The 19,577-nt window shown below is 47.8% G+C and overlaps 3 protein-coding genes across 3 annotated transcripts; 2 read left to right on the top strand and 1 right to left on the bottom strand.

Annotated features, from left to right (window-relative positions):
* Nucleotides 1-68: 68 nt before the first annotated feature.
* IK (IK cytokine) lies at nucleotides 69-11,080 on the top strand. Its single transcript, XM_006172892.3, has 20 exons — nucleotides 69-223; nucleotides 784-850; nucleotides 2,349-2,441; nucleotides 2,904-2,963; nucleotides 3,786-3,953; nucleotides 4,133-4,247; nucleotides 4,710-4,780; nucleotides 4,883-4,929; nucleotides 5,987-6,150; nucleotides 7,024-7,132; nucleotides 7,472-7,511; nucleotides 7,672-7,891; nucleotides 8,141-8,159; nucleotides 8,628-8,706; nucleotides 8,995-9,075; nucleotides 9,322-9,379; nucleotides 10,195-10,283; nucleotides 10,487-10,595; nucleotides 10,769-10,803; nucleotides 10,886-11,080. Exons 1-20 carry the CDS (start codon nucleotides 208-210, stop codon nucleotides 10,911-10,913), a joined length of 1,668 nt encoding a protein of 555 aa, XP_006172954.1. The 5' UTR covers nucleotides 69-207; the 3' UTR covers nucleotides 10,914-11,080.
* A 146-nt stretch (nucleotides 11,081-11,226) lies between these two features.
* On the top strand, nucleotides 11,227-16,654 carry WDR55 (WD repeat domain 55). The gene is given in 8 exon segments (XM_006172891.3): nucleotides 11,227-12,544; nucleotides 14,850-14,950; nucleotides 15,029-15,116; nucleotides 15,218-15,397; nucleotides 15,494-15,593; nucleotides 15,681-15,719; nucleotides 15,721-15,851; nucleotides 15,935-16,654. Coding segments are annotated over 8 exon segments (1,149 nt in total). The 5' UTR covers nucleotides 11,227-12,356; the 3' UTR covers nucleotides 16,257-16,654.
* Nucleotides 16,485-19,442, bottom strand: DND1 (DND microRNA-mediated repression inhibitor 1). Its single transcript, XM_032476931.1, has 4 exons — nucleotides 19,161-19,442; nucleotides 18,941-19,058; nucleotides 18,098-18,559; nucleotides 16,485-17,413 (listed from the first exon to the last, which is right to left on the bottom strand). Exons 1-4 carry the CDS (start codon nucleotides 19,182-19,184, stop codon nucleotides 16,956-16,958), a joined length of 1,062 nt encoding a protein of 353 aa, XP_032332822.1. The 5' UTR covers nucleotides 19,185-19,442; the 3' UTR covers nucleotides 16,485-16,955.
* Between the last annotated feature and the right edge of the window lie 135 nt (nucleotides 19,443-19,577).

Below are 19,577 nucleotides of genomic sequence, written 5' to 3' on the forward strand. Positions count from 1 at the left end.
TTACGTAGGGGGCGGGGCCAATCTTAGCCAATGCCATAAAAGCAGTGCAGGGTTCGCAGTTCCCCTCGTTCTCGGGTTTCTCCGCCTACGGCGGGTGCGAAAGGCACTGTGGGTGGAGTCCTGAGGTGCATTGTGGGGAAGCGCCTGTGGTTGCAGTGTTGTTGTGGCATCCTCGGTCGTTGTCGGCGTTAAAACACCGCGGACGAAATGCCGGAGCGAGATAGTAAGGCTTGGATCATTTGCCCTTTCTTCCCCGAGGGACTCGGGACACTTGGCGCGTTATTTTGGCCTCAGAGTTTAAGCTGGGTGTGTGTGTGTATGTGAGGCTGGAGGGGGGCCGGGAGAGTGACGCTTGGAGCATGGCGAGTCCGTTGGGCCCCTAGCGAGGCCAGCAGCTCCAGACTGTCCCTAAACCTTGTCTTTGCCCCAAACCACGACAGAAGAGTTTTATCTGTGAACAAACCTCAACCTCCATCACTTAATTTGGGGTTACGCCAATTTATCTTTCCGGTAGTATCTTAGATGTTATTTTCAGGAAGTCTTCGCTGATCCTCTAGAGCTGTTACGGGGCCCCCTACTCTGGGCTCCCGCAGCTCCTTGTATTTTCCTACTTAAGCCCTTGTTACGTTGTATTGTCACTGTCGCTGTTCTTGCCTTTCTTCCTAACTAGATTGTGAGCAACTTGACAGGAAAATACATTGGTATTTTTACACTATATCCCCATCTTTTGCACAGGACCTGACAAAAGAAATTGATTAAATTAATGTCAATTCTTTTTCTTAGGTGAGCCGTTCTCCAACCCTTTGGCCCCAGATGGCCACGATGTGGATGATCCTCACTCCTTCCACCAGTGAGTGTTTTGATGTAGAACCATGGGGATGAGCTGGGTATTAAGTGGTGGTGGTGGTGATGGTGAAAGAATTCTGAATGTCTTGTTAGCAAGGACAGTAAAAAAAAAAAAAAAAAAAAAAATCATACCACTTGCCCCTTTATCTCTGTGAACTTTAACTGGATCAGGCCAACTGCATAGGAGTATTAAAGGGGAAATTATGGCAGGGAGAATGCTAGTTTTTAAAATTGATGTTTAAAAAATAAAGTTGATGTTTAATTGCATATTATATAGGAATTAATTATTGTCGACAATTAAAGCATCAGGATAAGGTTAATGTTGTCTTTGATAACATCCCCAATTCCAGTCCCTTTCTTGGAGGTAACCAGTGTTACCTTTTTAACTTGTATCTTTTCTTCCTACTCTTTTTAAATGCATTTATATTCATACATGCATATCCGAGTAAAATATATCATTGCTTGGTGAATTAAAATATTAAAATTAAGTGGTGTTATATTGTATATATATCATTTTGCCACCTGCTTTTTTCACCTTCTCAGTATCTTGGACGTTATTTTCATGGCAGTGACAAGGACTCCCCTCTTGACCAAACTCTAGTCAGTCTTCTCCAAGTCTTCTATTTTGACCAGGCCTGCTGAACCCAGTTTTAGCAAAGAATCCTGCCACAGTATCGAGAATCCCATCAATCAATCAAGGAGATCCAACAACTCCTCTTGATATCTAATCATATTCCTCTTCCACCCAACCCTTGATGTCCATCCAAGTAATTTTCTATAAATTCCCAATTGTCCCTGTTGTATTCAGAGTTAAGTTTCAGTCCCTCTCCCTTTTTGCAATAGTTTTGGTTCCTATTATAGTAGTCTTGAATAAAGTCTTCCTTGGGGAAACCTAGCAGGATTCTTTGCTAAAACTGGGCTCAGCAAGTCAATGAAAAGGCCTAATCAGAAGGGGGCTCAAAGAAAGCTTACTAAAGTTTGGTCAAAGAGTGAGACCTTGTCACTGTACCAGTTAAAATGACCTCTTATACTGTCAGTGCTTTCTTCCCCACATTTGGGAAACACTTTCACAGTTTATTTAGTCTCCAGTTAATGGATGTTTAGGTGATTTCCAAGTTTTCATTAGTTTCAAAACTGTAATTCAATCTCTTTCACAGGCCTTCTTATACATGTGCCAGTAATTGGCCAGGTTATATATAGATGGAGTTGCTGGGTCATAGGATATTGCACATTTAAATTTTAAGATAGATAATGACCACTCTCCAAATTGTCCAAACTGATTTATATTCCCATCAGCGATATATGAGAGTATCCACTTCCCAAGTTGTCACTTGTTCTTCATTTAGCAAACTTTTTAATAGTTAACACTCTGATGCATTAAAAGTGGCATATCTTTGTTTTAATTTACATTTCCCTGATTTCTAGTAATGTGAACCATATTTTTTACATACTCCTTTCCCAGTTCTTATTGGTTACTAATTTTTAAAATTCTTGCCTTCTAGATCGAAACTCACCAATGAAGACTTCAGGAAACTTCTCATGACCCCAAGGGCTGCACCCACCTCTGCACCACCCTCTAAGTCACGTCACCATGAGTAAGTTCTGAGGTGATCCAATCTTGTCTTCCATCTCCTTCCTACAGAAAATCTACTGAACTCGATGTCTTAGGAACTAGAAAGCTAGTTCTTTTTTAAAGTCTATGATTCTGATTCTCTTCCTCTGGAGACTGAATCTGTTCCATGGAGCACTTGTACTAGAGTTGCTTCTTTTGCTTAAATGGGTAGATATCTGGGTCCATTCCAGCCTGGCAGACTCAGATTCTAGGACACATATTTGGGGGTATATAATTTTAATAGTCCTTCAGTTGCTTGTGATGCTTTCTAAAGGTTCATAACTGGTTGCCTAGAAGGATGTACATGGATCTCAGGCCTGACTGAAACTGGTCAGCTGTTGCTTTGGTCAGTTTTCTAGGCCTTTCTTCAATCCTCAGGGCCACTACTTGGGGTTTCTGGGGCTGTGGCAATATTTTGCCATCAGTGAATTTTTTTCTTTTCTAGGATGCCAAGGGAGTACAATGAGGATGAAGATCCAGCTGCACGAAGGAGAAAAAAGAAAAGGTGAAGGAAGGATGGAGGAGTATTGGGTTTTAAGGTGTATAGTATTGGGGGAGAGAGGTGGGGGCCAGTTATGAGGCTAGAGACAGGTTTCCCTTTCTTGTCCTGAGGTTCTCTGCTTTCTCAGTGGAGTGGAATGATATTTAGAATGGCAGTTTAGGGCTTTGGAATTAGCCTGTGGTGTTTTAATCTCATCTTTCACAGTTTCTGGGCATCTTGCTTAACCTCTCTAATCCTCAATATTCTTATGGGTAGAATCAAGATAGTGATAATAACTTTTATCACATTGTCATGAGGATCCTGTGATAGTCCATGTAAACACTTAGTACCAGTATCTGGCATATAGTAACTCCCCAACAAATCTTGGCTGCCATCATCATTATTGTCATCGCTATTACTTGTATGATAGTAAGCTTCCTAGACCTGGTACTTTGCTTTTCCTCTCTTCTTGGGGAGATCTGACAAGGAGTGATTTATTTTCAGTTGAAATTTGGAAGGTGATAAAAATTCAGATGACTTCCTGGTTGCTGTCTGAAAGTCTCATACCTGTAGAGATTCAGTCATGTAGAGCTGGGTGGCATTAAGGGATTCTGAAGGGACAGATGGAGTGTCCTGAGGTGACATCAGAATAGTATATCTGTGAGCTAGAAGATGGCTGCGGTTCTGATTTTGAGGACTATCAGGAGGTGGTCAGAAGTTCTATTAGGACGTATATGAGCATTCACCATTGAGAACTGGATGAAGGTATAGGGAAACAGGAACAGTTCTGCTGAGCTTGGGATAGCAGCTGGTAAGCCTTACACATTTGCCTTTCACTGGTCACAGTTATTATGCCAAGCTTCGCCAACAAGAGATTGAGAGAGAGAGAGAACTAGCAGAGAAGTACCGGGACCGTGCCAAGGAACGGCGGGATGGCGTGAACAAAGATTATGAGGAAACTGAGCTGATCAGCACCACAGCTAACTACAGGGCTGTGGGCCCCACTGCTGAGGCGTGAGTATTGAGCGGGTCAGGGTGTGGTTCCCTCAGCATTGTAGAATCATACAGTGGCAATGTGAATTCTTCCTCACATTTTCCCTGCTTTGGAAAGCCATTTCCCCATGCCAAGCCATTTCAGGAGGCGCTTGCCACCTACAAAGGACTGTCCTAATGTGGCCTCTTTCATTATACAGGGATAAATCAGCTGCAGAGAAGAGAAGACAGTTGATCCAGGAGTCCAAATTCTTGGGTGGTGACATGGAACACACCCACTTGGTGAAAGGCTTGGATTTTGCTCTACTCCAAAAGGTGAGCCTTGGTTGGTGGGTGGAGAGTAATGCTAGAGCGCTGCATGTTCTTGTATGGGCCTTTCGGGGTGAGGAGGGAGACTACTGTTAGTTGAGATCATCTAAAAGGACTAACGGTGGCCCTGCTGTAGGACTAGTTGCATCCTTCAAGTCTCAGCCTCAGTTTTATCTTCTTGGGAAAAAACCTTCTCTGATCACCCAGGTATGGTTAAGTCTCCCCACTCCTTACGTCCCACTTCCTGCATCCTTGCACAGCTCTTCTGTATCACTTACACCAGGTGTCACACTTTGTTGTTTAGTTGTTTACTTTGTCTGTCTCTCCTGCTATAAGCTCCATTAGGGCAAGGACTATATTGTCCTGTTTAGTACTGATTCTTAGTTCCTGGTATAGTGTGGTATAATGGTATTCAGTAAAAATACGGAAAATGAATAGGTGTCTAAGCCCTACTTGCTTTCCTCTTAGGTACGAGCTGAGATTGCCAGTAAAGAGAAAGAGGAGGAAGAACTGATGGAAAAGCCCCAGAAAGAAACCAAGTAAGTAAACATCACATCAGGGAGAGCTTGAGAGTTTAGAAAGGTGGGGCCTAAAGTAGGAACACATTAAGCAAAAATGTTTTTTTTTTTTTTTTTTTTCAGGAAAGATGAGGATCCTGAAAATAAAATTGAATTTAAAACACGTTTAGGTAAGTACAGGATTTCTACACTAGTGGCTGTGCATTCCAGGTGAATTGGAGGGAATTTAGTGCTCTGGGCAGGATCTGCTCCCCTTTCACCTCAGCCTACTTTTTTCCCTCTCTTTTTTTGCCCCCACACCCGCTAGTTCCCACAAAATCCTCTAATACAACTCAGATGTGGACTTAGTTATTTTATATGTATTACTGATGTCTCCTCAGTTAGGTTGGAAGCTCTTTTGAGATCTGGGCTGATCCTTTAAGGGAGGTAGCATGGTTGGTGATTAAAAGCTCAGAACTCAGAAGCCTGCATTTGAATCCCATGGTGAAATCATACTAAGCCTGTGATTTTGGGTGCAACTGGCTTAACTTCTCAGCTCCTGTTTGTCTGCTTGCAAAAATGGGGTCAACATTCACCTCATAGAATTATTGGGATGAAGAGAAATAATGTGTGTAATGTGCCTGTCACACTGAGCATGTAGTAGAGCTATTTTTTCCATCATCATGACTATTACCTTACATGTCATCCTTCTTCCCAGGGCCTAATACAATGCTAGGCACATAGTGCCCTTGAGAAAACAGTGTAGGAAGGGTGGATGAGAGCTTAGCCATCGGAGTTAAACTGCCAGGGTCCCATTCTTTATTCTGTCATTTAGTAGCTGTAGGACTTATGGTGGTCATTATGACTTAAGTGGTAGTAAATCACAGCTCTCAGCCTTAGTATTCTTTTAAAAAAATTTTTTTTGGGGGTGAGGGAATTAGATTGATTGATTGATTGATTGATTGATTGATTTTTTAAGAGGTACTAGGGATTGAACCTAGGACCTTGTGTATTCTAAGAACTCCCTCTACCACTGAACTATACCCTGTCCCTGCCTTAGCCTTAGTATTCTTATCAGTTAAAAGGAGATAATAATGCCTACCTCACCAGGTTGTTGTGAAGATTCAATTGAGCAAGGCGTGCATAGCACTTGGCGTGGTGGCTGGCACAAAGTAAGCACTTAGTAAATGGCAGCTGTTATTGTAAAAGGTTCTCATTGGCTCCTGGCTGCTCTTTCTTTCTTTGTAGGCAGAAATGTTTACCGCATGCTCTTCAAGAGCAAAGCATATGAGCGGAATGAGCTGTTTCTTCCGGGCCGCATGGCCTATGTGGTAGACCTGGATGATGAGTATGCTGACACGGACATCCCCACTACTCTTATTCGTAGCAAAGCTGATTGCCCCACCATGGAGGTGAGTGGAGTCCCGAGAGCCTGCCACGTGAGCCCCTAACCTGGGAATCAGTCTCGATTCTGCCCTAAGCCTCATCTACCACATTTAACCCATCACCAAGTCCTATCTACCTTTTAACCTCCTATGTCTCAGTTGAATCCATTTGCTTTTCTCTGTCTCCACCAATAACACAAAACATTATAGTGTAAGCCATCATGTCTTGCTGGAACTATTAAAAGAGGCCCCTAATTAGGCTACCTCACGTCCACCCTGGTTCCTTTCCAATATCCTATTTATTTTTATTATTGAGATGTAATTCATATACCATACAATTCACCTCTTTAAAGTGTATAATTCAGTGGCTTTTAATATATTCATAGACTTGTACAACCATCATCACAGGCAATTTTAAATCATTTTTAATCACCTCCCAAAAAACCTGGTACTCTTTAGCCATTACCACTCCCCCATCTTTCCATCCCCTCTTCCATTATGATTTTTACATATTACCAGAATGATCATTTCACAGTGTGAATTTTTGTCTGATCACATTTAGAAGCTTGCAGTGCTTTCTTATTGTTAAGATAAAGAGCAAAATCTTTATTATGGCCTGTGAGGCCATGTAACTCCTGGCCTTTCCAGCCTCTTTTTTACCATGCATCCCTGTTTGTTCTGCAATCATCCTGGCTTTCTTGAATGTACTAGATTCACTTTTGACCCAGGCCTTTGCATGCTGTTTCATCTGTCTTGAATGTCCTTCCACAACTCTTCCTTTCCCTGTCTTCACCTAGTTAATTCTAACTCATCCTTCAATTTGTTAAGTAAATGAATGAATGAATAAATGAAGAGATTCCTGCTCAGTGGGATAACATTCTTGCTTCTTGGGGTTTTCAGGCTCAGACCACACTGACCACAAATGACATTGTTATCAGCAAGCTCACCCAGATCCTTTCTTACCTGAGGCAGGGTACCCGCAACAAGAAGCTCAAAAAGAAGGATAAAGGTAACTTGGAGGGTTAGGGAGAGAAGCATTTGAGGATGGAACCAAGGTCTCCAGGTCTCCTTCTGTCTCCAGAATATTGGGATGTTCTTGGGGACCAGAGAAAAATGGGAGCAGTGGAGCACTGGCAAAGAGATGGTTACATCCAAGTTCTGTCTGCTTGATGCACCCGGGAAGCAGTGGTCAGCTTTGAGGCATGAGGAGGGAGAGTATGGGTAGCTTTTGTTGTCTTATTTTCTGAACAGAAGATGTTTAAAAGGGCATTGAGAGCTGGAGAGCGTGGTTAGGCTGAGTGGGAATTAGCTCAGGAGTGTTTTCCTCACTCCTCTCTTTACATTACAGGGAAAATGGAAGAGAAGAAGCCCCCCGAGGCTGACATGAAGTATGTATCCTAGCCCCTGCCCTCTGATCTGAGGAAGGAAGGGCTTCTGGGTTTCTTATTTTTGGCATTTAGGGGGCCCTTGGTGTAGGATTCTGGCGAAATGGCCAGGGGAAATGGATGTCTGTGTGACTTTGTCAGCTAGGGATCTCTGTTTTCCTAGTATATTTGAAGACATTGGGGATTATGTACCCTCCACAACCAAGACGCCTCGGGACAAGGAGCGGGAGAGATATCGGGAACGGGAGCGTGATCGGGAGAGAGACAGAGACCGAGACAGAGAGCGGGAACGAGAACGAGATCGAGAGCGGGAGCGGGATCGTGAGAGAGAGGAGGAGAAGAAGAGGCACAGCTATTTTGAGAAGCCAAAAGTGGACGACGAGGTGAGATGCAGTCCCGGGTACTAGGTGGTGAAACTGCCCATCTCTGCCTGCCCAGCCAGGTACAGGACCCCTCTGGTATATAGGTGCCTCCTGGCTCCATAGCAGCAACTGGGGGTCAACTAATCCAGAAAAGGAACCATCCTGAAACTGGGGGCAAGGGGTTGGGTAGGGAGTTGATTCAAACTTGGGGGCGAGATGAATGGGGATCCCTCACGGTCACACTCACTTTAGCTTCTGTTTTCTTTCCAGCCGATGGATGTTGATAAAGGTGAGTTTCATCCAAAGCATCTTGCATTGGCTCTGGCAGTCTTGCTTTCGTCTGGGCTGAGAGTCTGACCCAGAGCACAGAGCTGCTAATGGTGAGAGGGTGAGACTGAGGGACTTTCTAGTTCTGGATTCTCAAAAGATCCATGTCTTGTCTTATGGAGTAGACAGAAGATGAGCCTGGAGCTCCATCTACCTTCCCAGGTAATGGCAGGGCATATTTGCTCTGTTAGATATAATCTTCCAGCTGTGGGGTTCTGAGGATGTGAGGCAGGTTGAGCAGACAATATTCTGGGCACACTACTGCGTCTCAACCAGAGTAGCTCATTTTTAGTTGGAATTTGATTAAAACTTGATTAGCTAAAGGGTTCTGTTGCTTAAAAAATTCTTAGAAACAGGTTGGAAGTGTGTTGTGGGGAAGGGGTTGTAAGTTCCTCATTTCAAAGTCTGAACAGAGTTCTTTTTCCTCCAGGACCCGGATCTGCCAAGGAGTTAATCAAGTCAATCAATGAAAAGTTTGCTGGATCTGCTGGCTGGGAAGGCACTGAATCATATCCTTTATTTCAGAATGTTCTTGTATTCTAGAGAACTCTTCTTTTTTTAATTCTAACTCCACCTGCCTCCCTGCTTCCCCACAATCTCCTCACCCCCATCTTCCTCTTTCTCTTTTGTGCTGAATTTTGACAAGGATGAAGTCATTACTTTCCCCTTTCTCAGAGGACCCATTTATGTTCACAGCCCTCTCCTTAGAGTTTTCATGTTGGGTCTTCTAGCCCTTCGCCCTTCCTGCTTGAAGTTTTTCTGCTGTTGGTAGAATTATTTGCCTTAACATAGCTTACACTGAAGAAGCCAGAGGACAAGAAGCAGCTGGGAGATTTCTTTGGCATGTCGAACAGCTATGCTGAGTGCTACCCAGCCACGTACGTAAGACTCTGTTAAAGAAGGGAGGCTGGGATGATTGGAGAACAAGTTGGGGGAATGGGGAGTGAGGTGGAAATTTGATTTGCTAGGACCCATGGGGACTTCTTGATATTCTGTTAGGCTCTACGAGGGATGTCTAGGAGGGATGGTTTTTCCTGGGCACATAGCCTCTTAGTGGATAGGCTTCCAAATGAAGCATAGGGGTCTGGGTCTGCACCATCTGTTTAACTATTGTTTCTCTTTAGGATGGATGACATGGCCGTGGACAGTGACGAGGAGGTGGATTATAGCAAAATGGACCAGGTATGGAGTTGGAAGGATGGGTTGGGGCAGTTATTGTTTAGTACATATCCCCTTCCCTACACCCAAAGAATCTGTTTCATTTCCTGGGCCTCAACTTTCTCCAGCTGCAGCCTTAAGAGCAGCAGCACAGTGGGGGTGGGGGTGGGGGGGCAGTCTTGGGGAACTTAACTGTTTTAAAGCATCTGTACAAAGTCAAATGAGATAGACCAAAAATATATTTCTTTTTATTTTCTGTAAAGTACCAGGCTTTGATTTCCATCTTAGGCAGTAAACAAGCCTTTAGTGCATATGTAGAAAGAGCAGAAGAAATTTCAGTTTTTAGAAAATAACTTGACTTTTATTCTAGCCAGGGTTGCATTTTCCTCTCAGTCTTAAAACAAACAAATAAACAAACAAAAAACCCACCAACAAACATTAACATCATTAATGGTCAAGAAATGTCATCCATTTTCCCCGTATTCTCTCTATACTGCATGATTTAATTCCATCTTAGATCCTTGCTTAACCATGGCTCTGCCATTAGTTTTGTGACCTTGCTAAAACTTAGTGCTTATGCCTGTTTCCTCATTAGGAAAATGGAAAGAAATATAGTTCTCAGTAGTTTTTGAGACAGTTAAATAAGATACATGTTTAGTGTTCAGAATAATACCTGGCACATAGTAAGTACATAGAAAACATTTATTATTGTTGATTAGGGTAGGATTTATGAATGATAAAACCTGGGATTATGGGAGAGACTGAATTTAATCAAGGGCTAAAATTCCATTTCCACTGACATCTCTTCCTCACCTGCCCCCCATTCTATCCTGTAACAGGGTAACAAGAAGGGCCCTTTAGGCCGTTGGGACTTTGATACCCAGGAGGAATACAGCGAGTATATGAACAACAAGGAGGCACTGCCCAAGTAAGTCTTGGTACTAAATACAGCCAGGAAGTGAGGAGAGGGATGGTGATAGGGGTGGACTAGCCCACACCAGGTTAGAGAGTATAATCTGGCTGAAACATTCCCAAATAGGTTCTCTGCTCACAGGGTCCTCTGGGAAGAGCTTGCTACTGGTATGCAACCTCTGATGTCTTCTTCCCTCAACTGCCCTTTTTCCCCCTCAGGGCTGCATTCCAGTATGGCATCAAGATGTCTGAAGGGCGGAAAACAAGGCGGTTCAAGGAGACCAATGACAAAGCAGAGCTTGATCGCCAGTGGAAAAAGATTAGTGCTGTGAGTGGGACTGGTTCTCCCTGGGAAGGCTTCAGCTGGGAGGAGACACTGGGCCACAGATTCAGGAACAGGCAGGGGGTTGGACAGCCATGGAAGTAGGAGAGGTCAGCCTTGGGTTTCAGGTGAGCTTAGATTGGCCGCATAAATATTGACTATAACTGTTGTTTTTGTAGATTATTGAGAAGAGGAAGAAGATGGAAGCCGATGGGTGAGCAGCATTATTCTTCCTCTGTGAGACTGACAGAAATTGTTTAGTGTTTTGCTTATGCTCATTTCTTCTTCCATTGCAGGGTTGAAGTGAAAAGACCAAAATACTAATCTTTGGTTCCAGCTCCAAGAATAATCTCCACAAAGATGTGCTCCTCACTGCTTGCTTTCTATAATTCCAGAAAAAAATTGCAAGGTTTTTTGTGTGTGTGTGTGTGTGAATGTATATAACATTTTATTGTATAATCTTTTGGTTCCATTAAAATTGATTAACCTGCTGTCTTGTCTTCTCTATGTTGAGGGCCCAGATGCACCAAGAGGGCTACTAATTCCACTGAATGTATAAAAATCATATGGAGGAAGTCAGGTCAGTCCTGTCCTGAGCTGTGGGTCTAAATTCCTAAGCAGGATGTATATTAGCCAAGGTGCCCAGTGGAGAAGGGAAGAATGACCCTCACTGATACCAAGAAATAGAGGAATGTAAGGGTGACTGGTCTTAAATGTCACTCATTTAAGCCCATCTGGGGACCTAGTCTTAGGGCAGAGATTCCCTGGGAATTAGGGTCAACCCACTGGGCTGCCAGTCTGACCCCAAGGTTGTGCAGACTGGGCTCTAGGTGAAGGCACCTGATGAGAAACACCTGTGGGAACAGAAACCTTTCACAAGTTTATGCCCTCCTGGGAGCTTTAGTAATTCCAAGCACAAATCACTGCTTACCTAGCTGAAGGGATAGACTTGGGGAAGTGCCTTGGGGAATCCCTGTCCCTGGCCAGAAGGGTTTGGTGCCCTTCAACATACTGAAAAGTTTGTCAAGGTCCAAAGTGGGCTCCCTGGCCTCTGGAATCTTTGGTAACTTAAATGTCCAGAACGTCAATCGTTGTGCCCACTTTCCTCTTCAGCAACTCCATGCCAGCTCTGAGCATTGGTGGTCCAGTCCTGCTGAGGGTCTGCAGCCAAACGGTAGGAACAGGCTGGAAGTTGTTGCTTTGTCTATGAGAACAAAGACGGCTGCACCTTAAGCATGTGCGCAGGCGGCCTGCAGTCTATGACCCCGGGCTGTCAGATTCTTGCGGCGTGAGTCTTTGTTGCTTACTGACTAAACTGGCTGCCGCTTGTCATGGTCTTGGGCTTCACCAAGCCACGGACGACTGGCATCCCCCTCTTCTATCCCCAGGGCAGACGTCATCCTTACTGATTGCAGGAGGGAGTACCAAACTGTCAGCGTCTATCAGGATAAGCAGAATGGACTTAAACGCAGTTCCTAACTTTACATGAAGAGACCGAGAAGGGGACTGACGGTTGCGCCGTCTGGCCGGTCCTGGAACCCCCTCCAGGGCAACACAGGCAACAGACTGTGGTGCACGGCCTCCTCGGGTCGGTTCCACCCATCAGCTGGGTCTGGCCCCGCCTTTTCCGGGTTACGGAGAACGCCCTGACGCCACATCCGGTCCGGCCCCCAACCCGGAAGCGGTGCCCTGGGTCACTCCTCCCGCCGGGCGACTGGTTATTGGGCTCACTGTGCAACTGCTGCGCGGCTAGGAATCCTCCGATGCATGGACGGCACGTGTGAGGGAAGGCCCGCTGAGGATGGGAGCGACAAGGACCCCGACTCCACGGAAGCCCCAGCTCGGATCCGGGACACTCCGGAAGACATCGTGCTGGAAGCTCCGGCCAGTGGGTTAGCGTTTCACCCGGCCCGCGATCTCCTGGCAGCGGGGGACGTGGACGGGGATGTGTTCGTGTAAGTGCGAGGCAGGGCTCGGGGCGCGGTGACTGTGGTGGGCACGGTGGCTACCCGGTCTGGAAACTCCGTTGTGATGGGGCTAGGATGAAGAGGGAAAGTTACAGGAATACTAATTTTACAAGTAACATTTGGCTCTAACCAAGTGACCACACAAATTTCTTGAAAGAGCTGAAAGAAAAAGTTGTTGGATGTCGTGACGAAGCCCGGACAAGTAGGCGAACAAATAAGTAGCAAGACAAGCAGGTGTTCGGGACAATTGTTATTTTCCACCGGATTGTGTTATGTTGGTACTGAAATAGGACCAGCGGGGCCCCCTGTTTTCGCCTCTTGCCCACTTTAACTGATCTTTCAAAAACACAAGTCCGACCATCTCACTTTCTTGATTAAAACCCTTCAATAGTTTACCTTTGCTTTTAGGATTAAGTCCTGACTCCTTAATCCAGCTTTCAGGGCCTTGACAATCCGGCTCTTGCTCGCTTTACTTTTTGCTTTCTGTGCTTATTCATCCTTACCTTTTTAATGTACTTTAAAGCTTCAGCTCCTTTGCACGTTATTCCTTCCACCTGGAAAATTCCTTTCCCTTACTTGCACCTACTGTTCCTGAACTCTCAGCATCTCTTCACTCTTCCAGCATGCTGCAAACGACTACCTGTTAGATTCTACCTTGGTACCAGATACCTTTTTCTCATAAACTTCTTAATGGTGTGTAGTCATACATCCATTTGCGTAATTATTTGAATGTGGTCTCTTCCACCAAAAAAACCCTTTTTTTCCAAACATTTTTGGCTTCACCTCACAGTAAAAATACCTTTTATAGTACGTGTGATGCACTCTACTATTTTCTGGTTTATTTCATTCTATCGTTATTGCAAGCACACACACAAAATGTTGATTGCAGCTCACAAACGGGTCCAGACTAGAGTTTGAAAAACAATGTTCTGGAGTGTCATCTGTATTCTGTTTAGTTCTCCATTGTATCTCCTGCTTCTAGCCCAGGATGTGTGCTCAGTACATGTTTGTGAACAAAAGATGTAGGCTGGAAGCAGTGAAAAGCCACTGAAGGCTTTAACCAGGAGAGTTGTGCTATCAGATTTACTTAATGAATTTAAATCCCAAACCTGTCATTAACTGCAAAGGCTTTGGGCAAGTTAACTTCCGTGTTTTCATCTTTGAAAATGGAAACAATCATACATACTTTGCAGAGAGGTTTACCATGACTATTCATATTTATAGGGCCAGACACTTGGGAGTCACCCCAGGCCTCCACCTTTCTTCACACCCCCATAGTTTCCATTCCTCTCCTCTTTCCTGCCCTCAGCCACTGCCTTCTGGCAGGCCTCTTAACTTCTCCCATGATCATTCTAAAGAGGTTCCTTTCCCCCAGAGGATTCAGTTCAGACTTCTGCTTGGCCTGTATGGTTGTCTCAAGCCCAGTCCAGCTGATCTTTCCAGATTCAGTCATACATCTGACTTGAACGCTCCTCATTCCTTATCTCTGCCCTGGGCGGGACACTGACATCTGCCTCCAGTATCTGCCCCTTCTCTGCCAGGTGAACTACTCATTCTTCATGATCCAACTCATGTCATGTCATCACTTCAGGTAGCTTTCCGAGGCCCTCTTCCCTCCCAAGTACTCAATCTGTGAATGTTTATTAAGCAGCTTTTTCATGCTGGGCACTGGGACAGGGCAAACAGTAAGTATACCCAGTTCTACCTGCCTGGAACTAACCAGCAAGTATGCACTTATTCATTTGGCCCTTTTTGAAGACCTGCTGAAGCAGGCACTGAGGATAATCTCTGGACAGGTACTTGCCTCAAAGCTGAGTTTATGGGCTGGTACCTCTGCTCCACCTCCATTTTCATCCTACGTCCTCTTCAACATGTGGTCATGATGTGCTGTGATTAATTGTGGCTTTCTCTAGGTCCCAAAGACCTAGAGTGTTAAGATCCCTGTCTTACTAATCTTTACATTTCCTACTTCTAGGGCTGGTCTTCTGTCACTAATTTAGCAAATATTTCTGGACCTTCAGTGATCCGCACCTAATCTTTCCCCAGGCTAGGGCTTTCAAGGATGCTGAAGAGGGGTGAGGTGGGGTCAGGTCATGAAAATGTATGTTGAATGAAAAAAAACCCTAACATTTGAAGCTCACTGAAAATGGGAAAATGGGATGGTAAGCTCCTGGGGCTGGGAGGTGTGCAAGCAGGAACTCCTAGTAGAGTGGAAGGTTAGTTGGTTGGTCTTTACACTCCATGCATCCCAGGTGAGGTCTGGGGTCAGTCACTCTTCTTCCATTCTCCCTAGCTTTTCCTACTCCTGCCAAGAGGGAGAAACCAAGGAGCTCTGGTCCTCAGGTCACCACCTCAAGTCCTGCCGAGCCGTTGTCTTCTCTGAAGATGGGCAGAGTGAGTATTAGGGAAGGCAGTGTGGTGGTGGGAAGGGGAGCAGTGAGCAGCACCATAACCTGGACATTTTCTCCCCAGAACTTGTTACTGTCTCCAAGGACAAAGCCATCCACATTCTAGATGTGGAGCAGGGCCGACTGGAAAGACGCATTTCCAAGGCTCATGGGTAAGGGGAAGCCAATTGTGCATTGAGGTGAGGGGTAAGGACTGATTGGTACATCCCTACTGGGACAAAGGTTTTCCAGGAAGTTCTATACCTGTCTCCAGTGCCCCCATCAACAGCCTGCTGCTGGTGGATGAGAATGTTCTGGCCACTGGGGATGACACAGGTGGCATCCGCCTATGGGACCAGCGGAAGGAGGGCCCCTTAATGGATATGCGGCAGCATGAGGAGTATATCGCTGACATGGCTCTGGACCCAGCCAAGAAGCTGCTGCTGACAGCCAGGTACAGCCTCAAAGCAGTGACCCCTCCCTTCCCTGCGTTAAATGTCTTCCTCACTGGGAGCCTCCAGCCTGGTCTGCTCCTTTGCTCTCTCTACAGTGGAGATGGTTGCCTTGGTGTCTTCAACATCAAGCGACGCCGGTTCGAGTTGCTCTCAGAGCCACAGTCTGGAGACCTGACCTCTGTCACACTCATGAAAGTATAGCTGGGCAAGGCAGGATGGGGGTGTGCTAGGGACTCGGTCTGAGGTGGCTCCACAAACATGGTTTGCCTTATTTCCCTGCAGTGTGGGAAGAAGGTGGCCTGTGGCTCCAGCGAAGGCACCTATCTACCTATTCAACTGGAATGGTTTTGGGGCCACAAGTGACCGCTTTGCCTTGAGAGCTGAGTCCATCGACTGTATGGTTCCGGTGACTGAGAGTCTGCTGTGTACCGGCTCTACTGATGGAATCATCAGGTGAGAGAAGCCAGATGGCCCTCAGGTCACAGCAAGGGCAGACCTAACCAGCCAAGACCCAACACTCTTTTCTTTCTGCCCAGGGCTGTCAATATCCTGCCAAACCGAGTGGTAGGCAGTGTGGGCCAGCATGCCGGGGAGCCTGTGGAGAAGCTGGCCCTCTCCCACTGTGGCCGCTTCCTGGCCAGCAGTGGCCATGACCAGCGTCTCAAGTTTTGGGACATGGCCCAGCTGCGGGCTGTGGTGGTGGATGACTACCGTCGCCGCAAAAAAAAGGGAGGGCCGCTTCGAGCACTGAGCAGCAAGGCCTGGAGCACTGATGACTTCTTTGCAGGACTGAGGGAGGAGGGAGTGGACTCCACAGTTTGGGAGGAAGAGAAGGAGAGTGAGGACGACAGTGACTGAGGGGATGACCGAACCTCAGGATTGGTTCTCAGTGGGCAAGAGTCTTACTTCCTGGGCTGGATTCCCCAGAGAGGCTGGGAATTTAAAATACCCTATTGTGCACTAAAGATGCACAGAGGGTCAGGACTCAGCAACAGATGTGGGGAAGTACTTGCCCTGTAGTAGCTGTTCACTCCACCAGTGTTGAGATAAACCCACAGCTGGGGTAAGACAGCACGGACACAGGTGTACACCAACCAGGGGTTTAATATAAATACAACCAGCATAGAAAAAGTCAAAACTACACATACACCAAAACCAGAATGCCAAGTGGTGGGGGCAAAGGCACATTTCTGACCTTTTGGCTTAGCCAGCCTTCAAATAAAAACATCAACAAAGACAAATCAAGAAAATAAGAAGCAAAGATTCATGCTAAGCTGTGGGAGAGAGGGTGGGTGGGTGTGCGTCACACAGAACAATGGGGTCAGGTCAGACCATGGGCTAGGAGGGGAAGGCAAGGTCCCTTACCACAACTTAGCCAAACCTGAGCTGTCCCAGATGCACTGGGGCCCTGCCCCAGCTGGGAGGCTGTGTCAGGCCTAGTGCAGGGTCCATGCTCCTCCCCTTCTTGGGATTAGATGGTGGCTGCCCAGGCCTGCTGGGCCAAGGACTGAAACAGACCCCGCCTACTTGTTCAGGCTGCCTGTGGAGAAGATGAGGTCACTGCTGAACCATTGTACCTGCCTCAGCCCCAAAAGACCGCAGGAGGCTGGCCCCAGACTCACTCAGTGCCTCCAGCAGCTGTGCAGACACAGCCTCCTTGGCCACCTCATGCCCATCCTGCCCATCCCGGGCAAGCACAACCCAGATGAGGCCACTGAAGGGCACTGGATGCCCAGGGATCACCACCTGGTACCAGAAGCGGTGCCAGCCAGCAAAGCCTGTGCCCAAACACTTGGTGAGGAACACCGGGCTACCCAGGTTCATCTGTTGGCACATCAGCTGCAGGGTAGCCTGAGCCCCTTGGAACTCTAGCTTGTCCCCGGCTAGGGCCAATTGACTGCTCTCTGGCTGTAGGCACCGCAGTGAGGGACCAACGAGCTGCTGACGGAGTCGCTGCTTCAGGTCTGGCTTGAGCCACTCCACAGCCACCTGCTCTCCACAGAGGCGTGACTGCCCTGCAGGAAAAAAGGTAGAGATAGGGCAGGTCTAAGCCCTGGGCCCAAGCCCCCAGGCCCTGTGAGTCCTCTGGAGTCACAAAGGCCTGTTCAATATCTAACCTCCCCATTTCCTGACAGTGTGACTTCAGGCAAGTTAAATAACTTCTCCAGGCTTCATTGTGTTTATTTACAAAGTGGGTGTAATAACTGCTATCTTCTGAGTGTCCTTGGAGAACTGGTTGATGCAGGCTTTGTCTATCTCATAACCATCACAATAGCTAACCTTTACCATGAATACTTGCCAAAAAGTAGAGAATGTGTTAAGTGCTGCTGAATTCTCATAACAGTCTGAGAAAGCAGGTTCTATAGAGGATAAAAGGTAGGCATAGTTGGATAGCCTTGGGCGGGTCGATTTTTCTTAACACAGTCCCCTCATATCTAAAGAGGAACATCATTCTGTTCCATTGGAATGTGGAGAATTTAGCCAGGAGATAATGCTTGTGAAGTGTTAGGTATAGGTAAGCAGTAGTTGACAGCGTCAGTGGAAATTTAAAAGCCTTTGGTCAAATAGTTTATGTCGGAAACTCAGGCGGGTCGGTCTCGAGACTTTAACCCGCTGTGCTGACAGGTACAGGTAAAGTGCCCGGCAGAACGGGTTTGGCCCCAACCAGCGCCCCCCCCCCCCGCAGTCTCCACCCCTACCTTCCACTAGAGCCTTTTTGGCCATGGCTGCGGCGCGGTGCGAGCTGAACTTGAGCAGCGCGATTTGCGCGGGCGCCGGCCCGGGGCTGGGCAGCAACAGCGCCTCCTGCAGGCCAGGGCCCAGGGGCTGCAGCGCGAGCAGTAGCGCGTGGCGGCTCAGACCCGGCGGCAGCCGGTCCACGCTCAGCTCGCACTTCTCGGTGCTTCGGCACACGAGCAGCTGGCAGGACGGCCGCAGCGGGTGGTTGTGCAGCGTGGCGATGGCCGCCTGGGCGCCGCGCCGCGAGCTGTAGCGGGCGTAAGCGAAGCCGCGGTTAAGGCCGCTGAAGGTCATCATCAGGCGAAATTCGTAGAGGCGGCCCACACGCTGGAACAGTGGGATCAGCTGGTGCTCGTACACATCCTGGGGTAGCCGCCCGATAAACACCTCTGACCCGGCTGGCGGCGGGCTGCCCACCCATCCTGGGAGGAGGGGATGGGGAGGGGGAACCGTCATCCACCCGGATGGTTCCGGGTTCGGGGCCCAGGGACCCAGCGCGAGAAGGGCTATGTATGCAAAAGTCTGTGAAATGGGTACACCGTACTCCGCCGGATCGCCGGCATAATTGGGTGGCTGATCTAAAATCAAGACTGGCACCTTAAGACTGGCTCCGTCCTCGACGGCGCGGGAGGGTGGGAAGCCACAGAGAAGTTTCATCTGCTTGGGGGCGGGGGTAACGAGTAGTTAGGGGTTTCTGACTGTGTAGCCTCGGGGTAGGCGCCCCCTCCCCCCAAATGCGGCGGGTTGGGGCCGTCGAGGCCGGCGTAGCCCCCCAGCAGGCGCAGGGACGGGGACTACCGTACCTGGGGGTGGCCCGCCATACTTCCTCTGCCCGTTCACCTGCACCAGGCGGATGCCCGTCTCCCTGACCCACGCCTCCAGCGCCGCCTTGTTCTCTGGATTCACCCTCTCACACCATAGCTGAGGGGGAAAGGGCAGGTTGGAGTCGCGGATTGCCGCGACCACCCCCACCTCCCCTGTGATGCCGAGGGCTCATCGACCCCCTGGTAGCCAACCACTTACCTCACACTCCCGCTTGGACTGCATGGCTCTCCCGCTGGCTTCCTCGTACCCCCTTTATAACCTCCTCCCTGTCTGCCTATCTGGAAGCTTCCCTACCCCTCCACCCCCCCAAGCTCTCATTGGCTCTGAGCAAGACCCCGCCTCCCAAGGGGGCGGAGGTATCCACCGCACGTGCGCCTCGGGAACCTCCGACAGTCAGGTGAAAGCTAGAGACCCTAGCAGATGGGTCTGCGGCAGCCCCACCACCGAAAACATGGCTCGCAAACTGGCAGGATGGACGGGCGGCGAGAACGTCAGGGCCCCTTCAGCCGGCGGAGGAGCCCGTGGGGGCTACTGTAAGTCTCTCTCCTCATTTTCCACGGCTGAAGTGGTCGCAGTGGGAGGCCCAGGTTCTGAGAGGGAAGGCAGGGCTAGGCA

This window comes from Camelus ferus, chromosome 3 (genome assembly GCF_009834535.1).
Source record: "Camelus ferus isolate YT-003-E chromosome 3, BCGSAC_Cfer_1.0, whole genome shotgun sequence".
Classification (NCBI taxonomy): Eukaryota; Metazoa; Chordata; class Mammalia; order Artiodactyla; family Camelidae; genus Camelus; species Camelus ferus.

Coding starts and splice junctions, on each gene's coding strand:
- DND1 (XM_032476931.1), bottom strand. CDS start 19,184: ATGCAGTCCAAGCGGGAGTGTGAG. Junction 18,560..18,940: donor GTATGGCGGGCCACCCCCAG/GTACGGTAGTCC, acceptor CCCTCCTCCCAG/GATGGGTGGGCAGCCCGCCG. Junction 17,414..18,097: donor CAAAAAGGCTCTAGTGGAAG/GTAGGGGTGGAG, acceptor TTTTTCCTGCAG/GGCAGTCACGCCTCTGTGGA.
- IK (XM_006172892.3), top strand. Junction 2,442..2,903: donor TCTAAGTCACGTCACCATGA/GTAAGTTCTGAG, acceptor TTTCTTTTCTAG/GATGCCAAGGGAGTACAATG. Junction 8,707..8,994: donor GGCTGGGAAGGCACTGAATC/ATATCCTTTATT, acceptor AACATAGCTTAC/ACTGAAGAAGCCAGAGGACA.